General features: G+C 34.1%; 1 protein-coding gene and 1 long non-coding RNA gene across 2 annotated transcripts; both read right to left on the bottom strand.

The window, feature by feature from the left end:
• Positions 1-1138: 1138 nt before the first annotated feature.
• LOC140799321 (uncharacterized) lies at positions 1139-2380 on the bottom strand. Its single transcript, XR_012110981.1, has 2 exons — positions 1824-2380; positions 1139-1390 (listed from the first exon to the last, which is right to left on the bottom strand). It is a non-coding gene; the product is annotated as an uncharacterized lncRNA (long non-coding RNA).
• A 6918-nt stretch (positions 2381-9298) lies between these two features.
• On the bottom strand, positions 9299-9820 carry LOC140798550 (uncharacterized). The gene has a single exon (XM_073152418.1). The coding sequence runs from the start codon at positions 9818-9820 to the stop codon at positions 9299-9301; it is 522 nt and encodes a 173-aa protein (XP_073008519.1).
• Positions 9821-12577: the final 2757 nt, after the last annotated feature.

Raw genomic sequence — 12577 nt, 5'->3', positions numbered from 1 at the left:
CCGAAAAGGAAAGCTTCCATATATCTCTAATGCTCAACGAGAGAAGATGTTTATGGAACTGCAAGTTGAGAGAAATATAAGACAAATACTTCAATACACCTTTAAAAATTAAAATCTTAATTCAACGAATATAATAGTCAGTTTTTATACTTAGTACCGGTTTTTCTGTACCAGTTCTAAAATCACATTACGTAAAAAAAAGAGTATATTAGTTAAGAAGATTTAATTACGTGTGTCTAACTTTTCAATTTTATTATTATACCCTTGAAAATCTTAACTGTTCATCAAACTAATTGATAAACAATTAACTTTACGGTACGGTAGAAGCGCTCTATAGGTTTTTTTTTCTTCCGTTAAGATTTCTCTTAAATATAATTATATTTTAATTATAGGAGATATAATTTAATATTAAATAATTTAAATTTAAGTATTTGAAGATAAACTTCAATTTAAATATAATTCTCTATCTCTATCTATTAAAATTTAATTTAAATCAATCTTAAACCAATGGGAGATATATGCAAATAATAAAAAATAATAAAAAAGATAAAATATAATTAAATTTTCATCAAATTAATTATAAAAGACATTAATACCCTTATTTTGATATATATACATTACTCTCAGTTAATAATATATATGTCTTTTACTTGATAAAATATTAAGATAATATAATTATCAAAAAATAATGTGCAAGATTATATATCTAAAAAAATTACTTACTGTTTCATTCCTATTATACTCTTAAAAATTTTAATATTTAAAAATTTATTAAACGGATCGATAAAGAATTAACTATACGGGCTCGAAAAATAATCAAATCAAATATTACACCTCAAATCAAATCCAACAATAAAGGAATACTCGGTCGTGGGAGCAGAGCGAAGTTGGCGAGTGGACAAGTTGATTAATGAATGATAAATTTTTTCTAAATGTGTTGTTGTCATGGGCCATTTTGATGTGACCGTCACGTCATTATTTTGATCAAGTCAATCCATAAATTAAATCAAGAAAACTGCAAGTCAATCCAAAGTCTTTCCATATATCTTTTTATATATATATATATATATATATATATATATATATATATATATATATATATATATATATATTTAATTGCATACAGTGTTGACAACCGTTTTGAACAAGTCGACATTTTATTTTTCCAGCCACAAATTCCAAACGTTAAAGACCAACATATATCACAATATCGCATGGGAATACATAGGAGGGACACTTACTTCAGTTGCGAGAACAATTAACTTATCAAGCCGAAGATATATCACAATATCTAATTATACTGCTAGAAGAAACGAACGAGTTGGAGTAGTACTAGATGCTCTCTGTGTGCCCCAACACACGAGTTGGTAATTAGATATTGAATCCATTCCTGCATTAATTAGCCAAAAAAATGATTAGCTACATGAACACTCCTTGAAACCATAATAAAGAAAATGTCTTTATACATTCATAATTGCCACCAAAAAATTTTAAATTATCATAACTGTCATTACATATTTTAGAATGTCAGAATGGTCATAAAAATCTAACTCTTTCAGAACTACAATTTATGATTAGTTTTTTTTTTTTTTATAACAAAATACTCTTAACAGATTAGTAATATTTGATATAATATCTAATAGCGTTTTTAAAGTAATGTATAGAAGATAAATTAGTAGTCTTTTTTTTTAAAACTAAAATTGTAATTAGATTTACTTAATAAAATGATATTTTTGAAAGAGGAGAATGTTTTTGGTAGCAATGATGTAGAACTCTCTTAAAAGGAAAAAAAATTAGCCAATAGATGAAGTAAGTAAGCTCACAAGAGACTAGATATGTCGAACCCGCCGCCGAACAAATTGAGGATAGCGAGCACGTCAAGGCCAACATCTATTAGGCGCAGCAAGCCGTTTAGTCTTCCTCCGCTGTTGTGGTGGCCGGCGGGTGCGCGTATTGCTGCATTCGGGGCAACTTGAGGTTGCAGCTGTCTAATAAGGCAAACTGGATGGAGGTTAAAATTATACGCTTCCAAGTGGTAGAACATCCCTTCCACCATCTGCATGCATCCATTACACCGGCGTAGACTCCTGCCCTGGGGCGACCTCTCCGGCCGGAGGAACAACGTCATGAGGTGGCCGGCCAAGGGGACTTGGAGAGGGGATTCGGCCCAAAGAAAATGGAGATCGAAGTCGCAGGAGTGGCAGCGGTAGCGGGCTCCTGTGCCGCGGAGGTAGCAGCCGTTGCAGGTGTAGTTGCGTCCATTGTCTGTGGGGATTAAGATGTGGCTTTGATCATGAAGGAAGTGAGTTATGTTTTGCCTCGCCATGTTCGTCGATCTCTCTCGAGATTAATTGATTCCCTTCCTTAAGCTCGGATGTGCAAAGAAGAAAGGGGAGATAGTTACGTACATATAGAGAGCCATAACAATGGTAGGTAGGAAAGAGGAGATACATAGTTGACGTTTACTTTTTCACTCGGTAGAGAATTGATCTTTTGTACATGTATACAAACAAATTCATTACTCTCATTGCAGATCATTCTTCCATTGACCATGTCGTAGATGAATTTATTTATATATGGGTTTAAATAAAATCAATATAATTAGTTACAACCAGTAACAGAATTTTGTAAATAAAAAAACAAAAAAAAACAGTAACGAGATGCGATTAGTTTCCAACCAAATCAACCGACAGCCTCCCAGTAACGAGAATAAGGGGTCACTTCAACAAGTCGCGTGAACAACTTTATTACTTCACTTTTGTATGAAAGATCATCTAGTAATGTCGGAGGTAATTAACGTGCAACTTGAAGTAGGTGTCGGCCCCACAACGTATTTAGACATTGAACACATCTCTGCATTAATTTTAAAAATAAAATATTAGCTATATTAATACTCATTAGATGGGTAAGGACACAATACTGAAGTAAATTAAAAGTATAGGTGAAAATTCCCTACCCAACTAGACATGATCAAATGGCCCAGCCCGCCCGTGCCCGGCCCGGACCCGGTTTAAGCCCAGCCCGGCCCGAGCCCGAACTACCCATGGGCGGCACGGGCCAGCTCTTTGCCCGCCCGACCCGGCCCGAAAGCCCGCCCGTTTGGCCCGCAACTAAGCTCGCCCGTCTGCTACAGTACTTTGCCCTTCTACAGTAAAAATATTTTGGTATTATACCATTTTGCATTATTTTAAGCACACATTTTAAAAAATTTAATTTTTTTTAATTTTTTTAAAATGGATGAATATAAATATATATATTTTTTAAATAAGCTAATAGTTAAAAAATTCTAAAAATAGCTAAAATATGGGTTGGGCCAAGTGATTGGTAGGTCAGGCCGGCCTGGCCCGACCGGTTAGCCCGATCTCTCACGGGCCAATGGGCGGTAACGGGCTAGACTATTCTAGCCCGGCCCGAGTGATTGGTGGGTCGGGCCATGGACAAATACTTAAGCCCGGTTGGCCCGAAGAGCCCGGCCCGAACCCGGCCCGGCCCGCCCGATGATCATGTCTATACCCAACCCCAGTGGAACTGTGGAAGTCTGAGTTGCAATTATATGATATATTATTATTATTATTCAAAGTTTATACATATTAAATATCTTTTTAGAATATTTTTTAGGTATATATCCACCCACCGAATTACGAGAAATATCTTACTTAATCCTTTTGATTAGAATTTTATTATTTATTTATGTTCATAAGTTGTCATGTGATATTCACGTGACAACTAATGACCAAAATATTCTTATATGTACGTGATAACTTAAAATATATTTTTATAATAACTAAAATACTCTTAAATAGTTAATTAAAATCTTCTCCCTTTCTCTAATGCTAGCTGATTGATTATTACCATTTTCTCTCAAAGTCACCCCACCCGAACCAACCCTCTTCTCCTATCTTTTCAACCTTTCACCTTCATAGCATCTTCAAATTATTCTAAAAAAGATGCATCTTCAATCACTCACTTTCATGGCATCTTCAAATTATACTAAAAAGGATAGCATCTTCAATTACTCATCTTCATGCCATCTCTAATTCCTCATAATATTCTTTTTATCGCACTCCCCCGTCAAAGAATTAAAGATTCCTATAAAATGTTCTATCACTATCATCTTTCTCACCACCGAAACTATTGTAAGAAAATACTGAAGATTCAATCTAAATTTTTGAGAACAAAATAATAACCCTTTTGGAGCAAGTAATAAGAATATGATTCATAGATTAGAGAGAAAGAGATGGTTCATAGATTAGAGAGAAAGAGATGTTGGGTGAAAGCAACTCTGAGTGCCTACTTTCCAGGGTCGAACTCTGGCTTAGAATCAAAAAAAAAAAAAAAAAAAAAAAAAAAATATATATATATATATAGTTAGTTAGTTAGTTAGTTAGTTAGTTCGTACTCAGTTGATGTTTATTTTTTGTCCGGTTGATTATATGCCGCTCTTTCTATTATAGGTTTGTCCTTTCTTCCGCGACACTAGTCATGTTCCTTTTGTATTCAAATTAATCATGTGGATGCTATATAATCATTTAGTAGTACTGGAAGATTATTGATGTAACGTGTCTTACATGTATACTATTAACCTTAGTCGATCGCACTAATTTGTTTGTGGGAGAAGGAACTACTTAATTACCCGCTTAAGGTAATGGCGTTTACTTCTTTTTTATTTTTCTCGGTAAGGAAATTCCACGAAATATAATAGTATGTAACATACTGTCTATTTCTCAGTTGACATTCTCTTTTATATTACATCAACTTGTCTAACTCTCCTTGTACGTTATAAATAGTCTGTTTATTGTTTTAGTTTACTGCAAAGTAAAGGTTAATTTGGTGTTAGATTGTTCTACTACAGAATTGTTAACTGGAACGAATATTGTGTAACATTAACTCCTAAACTCATCCTTTTCAAATACTTTCTTTGGTACGATTAGAGATCATCTAATCTTTGGAGTTTGGAGTAAGATGATCAACACTTTGCGACGGGCACAAATCTCCATATAAAAATTAAGAGATCATTTTGATGAATCGCTCCTGCTCTCAAGCATCAGAATTTCTCTTTACAAATGTAACACCAACCATATCATTTCGAACCATCTATTAATAACATATATATAGGCTTTTTATTAAAAAAAACACAACATCCCGTGAACATTGGAACAGGGGTCGAACAACATCAATACTCCAATTTTATTTTACTGAAACCAAACTTTGGTGCCAAATTAAACGTACGTAGAATATCACACAATCAAACACTGACGGAAGAAACGATCAACTTGAAAGTAGATGCTCTCTGTGTGTTAATTATAATATGGAAAACGCATAAAACTCTCAGTTAATATTCAAGAGGAAGAAAAAAAAAGCATGAGATGTAGGAAGGAGTACTAACATATGTCGTCGGAGGGGAATCCAAAGATCTTCAATCCATATTTGAACATCTTCTTTAGAAAAGTTCCTAATCCTCTTTCGTTGTAGTCGCCAAAGCCCATCTCTCCATCAACCTGTGCCTGTTTCACCAGTTTAACAAAGCAAGATGGGTGCAGGTCAAAGTTACCAGCTTCCGTGTGGTAGAACATCCCTTCCACCATTTGCATGCATCCATCGCACCGCCGGAGACGTGTGCCGTCGTGCGACCTCTCCGGCTGCGGGATCAACGTCATGCTGAGGTGAGGTTGGCTGTCGGACGTGGGCCCGTCCGTAGAGCTGCGGTCTTGAGATTGGCCATCGGACGAGGGGATTACGGTAGGGCAAACGGCGCAAAGGAGATGGAGATCGAAGTCGCATAACTTGCAGCAGTAGTGATCTCCTTTGCCGGGGAGGTAGCAGCCGTTGCAAGTGTATTCTTTTCCATTGTCAGTGGAGGTTAAGACGTGGTGTGGATGGAGGAAGTGGGTTATGTTTTCCTTGATATCCATCTCTCTCCACGTCTCTCTTTCTCAGTCTATTTGTGTTTGTGTGTGCAATGTGCATGGAAGAGAGGAATTATACCTACATATATATATATATATATATATATAGATAGATAGATAGATAGATAGATAGATTTTGAGAATCTGATAGCATATGCTAGGTACCGTAGCACATGGATTGGATGAATGAAGTATAAAGAGGTTTTAAATAGTTACATATTTTTTTTTCAAAAAACAATAAGAGATATAAGGTGGATATAAGGTGGATATAAGGTGGAATGGCACGCACTTAGATCTTTCCAAAGTTCAAATTATTCCTTTAATTGGTACATTTATGTCGTCCTTAATACAAGATAATAATGTGGATTTTATATAAGCATGTAGTAGTACAATAAGGTTGAAGTTGAGTCCATTATGTCTATACTAATTATTTAAGCTTTGTTAGTTTCAACAATATTCAAAAAAATTTCTCAGAATCTTTGCGTCATTGGAAAATTTTTAGATACCTTGTGCTGACGCAAGTGAAGCCTTATTGCATTAATTCCTTCTAAAGTTTGGCGTTAAGGAATTATAGGTAAATCTTTTAGCTACTTACTTCATCCGTGTCCTCTGTTACAGCGAGCTTTAGGTTTTACCGTTGGATAATTTATCCAATAGAAGACGGTAATTATCAATACACAATTAACAACAATCATGGCCAAGCTTTCGTGAATCTCAAATGTGTGTGTGTGTGTGTGTGTGTGTGTGTGTATATTGATTTGGCTATATGTGAATTATTTTTCTCTAGCTATGTTTGGCATGACAATATCTATTACGACCGAGTCAACTATAAAAAATTAGTGTTAATTTGATTCATTGAATTAAATTTGTACAAAACACAATAGAATTAGTATTGTCTTGCTATAAAGAAGTTTAGAAGTGGTGGTCCCTGATTTTGAACTATTAACAAGTCACAAGCTGGTTATACAAATTAATACTATATATGATCATGTAAAGCATATATAACTTGCTCATGGTACCTGAAATTGTCCAGATTTTTTATTATTATACTTATATTAAATCGATATATAGTGTTTCATATTAATGAAGTAAAATAATTTAGTATAGACATAATGCCAACTTGAAGTGGATAGTTTATCGATCGATTAAAGAAAAAGTAAATTTCAATAAGCCAGTTTGTCGATTTGATCCCATAGTTTGATTTACTACAAATAACAACACATCACTCTCCATATCTTTAACTTATCGTTGACTTAATCATATATAATGAAGAATATTAAAGAAGGTTAATATCTTTGCGCACTTTGGTTTGAGTTACGTATCTAACCGGCGTTTTTTTTTAGCCACGGTTTAGATAGTTAAACTAGGCTTAGGCTAAGAAAATGTGATGTTTAATTATAATTAGACTAATAAAAAATTAAAAAAATAATTTTAGAGGAAAATAGATGATATATAAAGTTAATAGACTAAAATATCCTTTAACTTTGATAATAGTGCTTATTTAATAAATTAAATATTAAAGATAGTACTCATTGCGGGCTCTATTAGATTTTCGGGCTTACAAGTATTGTCAGCTGATTTATTTATTTATTTTTTAAAGCTACCAAATATATATAGGAAAGTATAGAGTGAGGTTTTGCGAGGGTATAAGTACTTATTTATATTATTTTTTTTACCTTTGAACTTTGCTAGAAAAAATATGTATAATATTTAGTTACGAAATATGACTAGGGATCCCACAAACCAAATTGACTCTCTTTAACTCAATCCAAATCTACCTTGAAGTCTAACTCACCAAATGTTTAGAGTAGATAGACTAATTAACTAAGTCTTCTGCTAGAATATAAATAGTAAAAGGTATTAGCTTTCATCCTATTAAAATTTTAGAGTAATTAGTATATTAATATAGTACGTATGCGAGCAATACGGTCCTATTTGATCTCGTCTTCGATCAATACGAAGGAAGAGAGCCGAGATTAACTACTACATTGCTTTTGACGTTTGAGAATATATGTAATCCAATTAATTATATAATGCAATAGAGAGGTAGCGTATGCTGTCGTGTTGATGTCCACTTCTTTTTCGCAAGTAGGAGAATGCACGCACTTAGATCTTTTCAAAGTTCAAATTATTCCAATAATTGTTACAGCTATTTCGTCCCTAATACAAAATAATAATGCGGATTTTATATAAGCATGTAGTAGTACTATAAGATTGAAGCAGCGTGCTTTATGTATATATTAATTAATTAAGCTTTGTTAGTTTCAACGATATTCTAAGATTTTTCTCAGAATCTTTGCGTCATTGGAAAGTTTTTAAATACCTTGTGCTGACGCAAGTTAAGCCTTGTTGTATTAATTCCTTCTAATGTTTGTGCTGACGAAAGATTTTATCGTTGGAAATTTTTTCGAATAGAAGATGGTAATTATCGATGACAAACTAACAATAATCATGACCAAGCTTTTGTGAATCTAAAGTAACATATATATATATATATATATATATATATGTGTGTGTGAATAATTTTCCTCTTGACAATATATATTACGATCAGGTCGGCTACAAAAATTGGTTTTAATTTAGTTTATTGAGAACTACTATTTTCTTGCTATAAAGAATTTTAGAAGTTGTGGCCTTCGATTTTTTTGACCAACTCACAGGGTGAGTTTTATTTAATATGAGTTGAGAATGGCTTTTATCCGATTTTAGCCCTTACAAGGAAAATAAGAAGAAGAAGAAGAAGAAGAAGAAAAAGTGGCTTTCGAGTGGGTTGTTGGATTGTTTTTTTTTGTTTTTTTTTTTGTAGTCGCAGTTAATCCAATCTAAGTTATTGATATGAAGAAAATAATAATCCAAGTTATTCCATCCACAGTGATAAGTCAGTGCAACTAAACGCCCTAAAATAATTATGTAAGACAATCATATTGCTGGGCCTGATCTACCTTTTAGTCCCTTTCAGGAGTGCTTTTGATCGCTATTATGTTGCAACATTTCATTACTATGATGTCTAACCATCAACAAAGTACATGGATTCATAATTTATGTCAATCCGAGTTACAATAACCAACCACTAATTATAAAACAAGCCTTCTAGTTCTTGCCAACGGAAGAAAAATAATACAACATCTCTCTGCAGCAAAAGGGCGGTGCCAAACTTAACCGTAGCTCACACAACATAACACTGTCGGAAGTACGACCAACTTGAAAGTAGATGCTCTGCGTGTATACCACAACTCCCCTCCCCCCCAAACAAATTATTAAAATGATCCTCTGCATTAATTCAACCAAACAAAATGATTAACAATATACATGCATGTCTGTCTCTAATTATTAACGGTAATCAAGAAAAAAAAATATTATATGAAAAAAGTGAATAGATGAAGTAAATATTCTCACAGGAAAGCTGATAAGGTGGAGATTACAGAGAAGATATCCAGCGCAGTCATGCTGAATTGCCAAAGCTTCCACAATCCACTTCCTATTCCTCTCTCCTGGTACAACATTTCCTTCCCCTCCTGTGCCTCTTTCGCCACTTTAACAAAGCAAACTGGGTGGAGGTCAAGATTACCATTTTCCAACTGGTAGAACATCCCTTCCACCATCTCCAAGCATTTATCGCACCGCCGTAGACTCCCGCCGCCTTGCGATCTCTCGGGCCGGGGGATCAGCTTCATGCAGTTGTTGGATGAGGGGGCTACGGTGAGGCTCCGGTGGTTTGAGTGGCCCCCGGAAAAGGGGATTTCGTTAGGGCATAGGGCGCAAAGGAAATGGAGATCGAAGTCGCACACGTCGCAGCGGTACCGTGCTCCTTTGCCGGGGAGGTAGCATCCATTGCAGGCGTAGTCGTATCCGTTTGTGGATTTTAAGGGATGCTGATGGAGGAAATGAGTAATGTTTTGCTTTACTACGTCCATCTCTCTCTCTCTCTCTCTCTCTCTCTCTCTCTCTCTCTCTCTCTCTCTCTCCGGACTCCGACTCCTGAGCCTGTCTATGTTTGTACATTCAAAGAAGAAAGGGAGATCTATACATATAACGGGATAACAAATACTAGGGACTGTAGCATATGGATTAGAGACTTGGTCGTAGTTTTTTCTTTTTTTTCTTTTAACAACTTGACTTGGTTAGAGTTAATCGAAAAAAGAGTTATATGGTGGAGTTTATACTCGAGTTGACCTTTAGTTTTTTCTCGTCCGGAAATGCTACCTACTCGGTCGCTTCTCCTTTCTCGATCCTTTCTTCAGTGGAATAGGTCATTAAATTTTCAGAAATTAATGCTTGCTTTATGTGTATACAATTAATCTTTTTTAAGTCTCATTTGTTAAAAATTAGTTTAAATTTAGTTTCAACAAATTTTTAGCATGTATCAGCATTTCTGAAAATTTCTAAATCTGAACTTGATTATAAATACTAAAAAGTATTTTTTAGAGCGGATGGTTGGGAGAATATTTATGGGGGTTGAGCCACTATTGTATTGAGTGTGATTAGAGTTAAACTCTTTGTAAGTGATGGATTTGCATAATAAAAAAGATTGCTCCATCTTTGGACGTAGGCACATCGCCAAACCACGTAAATCTTGTCTCTCTCTATTGTCTCCAGTGTTTCATTATCGGTAATTGCTTGCATTAGAGTATTAATCTATGATTAGATCTTGGTTAGTGTTATTTTATCACCATTAATATTTATTTGGAGGTTTTTTTAAGCATTGCATTGGTTTTCTTTCTTTATTCTCATTTGAGATATTTGGGGGTGAAGGTCTTGCTTCCGCTTCCTTCACCCATTTGGTTATTTTGCACAACATCATTAATATTCATAGATGTTTTCTTTAGAATTCTTGCAAAAGTTCAAATAATAAAACATCCGCACAATTCTAATAACACAGATAGCTTAATTTGTAAATATTAGAAATATAAGGTGTAAATTTCAGGTAGGTGAAATGGCAGAATATTGCATACAAAATTCTCTAAAATATTACATCGATCACATAAGAAGCTGCAAGCATGCAAATGAGAAGTCGGTGTTGTTTTTTTAAGAAGACGAATAAGTCAATGTTGTTTGTTTAAGAAGACTGAGAAGTCATCGTTGTTTAGGAATGCCACTTGTAGAAAGCAATTAATTGAAATGAATCTTCGTTAATGTAAAGGCGTTGAAATTAATTATTGATAACACCATTTGATCCTGAGCATGTGAAGCGAGAGATATAACCTTTGGGCTATTGGTACAACACTATTTAAATGATTTTTGAATCTAGCTAACAACAAACTACGAAATACTTTAGTAAAAATATTTAGGTATTCTTCAACGACTTGCAAGTGACAACGAATGCGATTCGATTGTTTGCTGTTAAAGGTACATAGTTCTACTGAAAACTTTTTATGGAGAAAACATGACTTGAAAGGAGTACTTCTTGGAATTTAATGATTTATTTCTTATTCTACAAATATCCAACTTCAATTAGCAATTGGAATCCTGGTCCTATTTTTAACGTCGATCACAATCGATAGTTAGAGACTAAGAATTAGAAATAATCATGACCAAGCTTTTGTGGATATCAAGTATATGTATGTGAATTAATTATTTTCCTCTAGCTATGTTTGTCTTGGCATCATATAATTACGACCAGGTCAATTTCAACAGTTGGTCTTAATTTGGTTTATTGAGAACTATTATTTTCTTGCTTTAAGGAATTTTTGAACAACTCACAAGGTGGCAAACGAGGGGAGGAGTGAGATGAAAGTAAGGGGTGAGAAAGAAACCTCGGATAAAATTCTGCCCCATCAGATTTCTATCTGAGTTTTATTTGATATGATCGAGTTGAGATTTTCTTTTTTATTGGTCTTAGATATTAAAATTTGTGTTAGTGCAGCCAAAACGAATTCTCAATCAAATACTAACAATCTCAATAGAATAGTAATTGACAAATAGAATCCAAATAGAAAAATTTATAAATATAGTAGAAAAATTCTAGAAATTAATTTAACAACAGATAAGTAACTCCAAATACACATAATCACATAAAAAAGTCAGTGTAAAACTTTAATATACTAATCTAATATAAATATAAAAAAAAATTTCCTCTCCTGTCTCTCCTAAATATAATAGAGAATTGCTCTCTCATAAAATCCTTTCCACATATAAAAATCTCTCATATTTTTTCTCTTGCAAAATGGCCATACAAACTTTAAACCCAACATTTATATTTATAGAGGTAACTTAGAGGAGAAGAAAATCGCGGGCCGTTCAAATAGATGGACGATGTTCAAATCTTCGTGCATTGTTGGTAATTCATTTGGCAAGCTGTTCGAATAAGTGGACGACGCTCGAACACTCGTGCATTGTTGGAAATTCGTTCAAACGCCTTTTGAACACTATATCATTTCAAATTCTCAGTTAATCGAGCGTCCTCGAATGGATAAATGTCATTTGAACGTCCAGTACATGAATCTAGAACTATATTAATCTATAATGTTAGAACGGTCTATAATAGACATGCATTTGATTGGTGGGCTTATGTTTTTGGCTCCTACAAAAAAAAAAAAAAGACAAGTAAGAATTGGGAGAGCCTTCTTGAACTTGGAGCTTTCAAGTGCAGCTAATCTGTTTGAGATTCCGGCAAGGGGAGGACTTTTACATGGTCTAACATACAAGAAATTCTTATTTTTTTTTCTAAGCTA

Source organism: Typha latifolia, chromosome 1, assembly GCF_019914945.1.
Source record: "Typha latifolia isolate L0001 chromosome 1, TyphaL0001v2, whole genome shotgun sequence".
Taxonomy (NCBI): domain Eukaryota; kingdom Viridiplantae; phylum Streptophyta; class Magnoliopsida; order Poales; family Typhaceae; genus Typha; species Typha latifolia.
The sequence above is the reverse complement of the archived record's forward strand: the minus strand, read 5'-3'. Positions and strand labels throughout refer to the sequence as shown.

Bases quoted from the DNA above. Each gene is read 5' to 3' on its own strand.
- LOC140798550 (XM_073152418.1), bottom strand. From the start codon at position 9,820: ATGGACGTAGTAAAGCAAAACATTACTCATTTCCTCCATCAGCATCCC.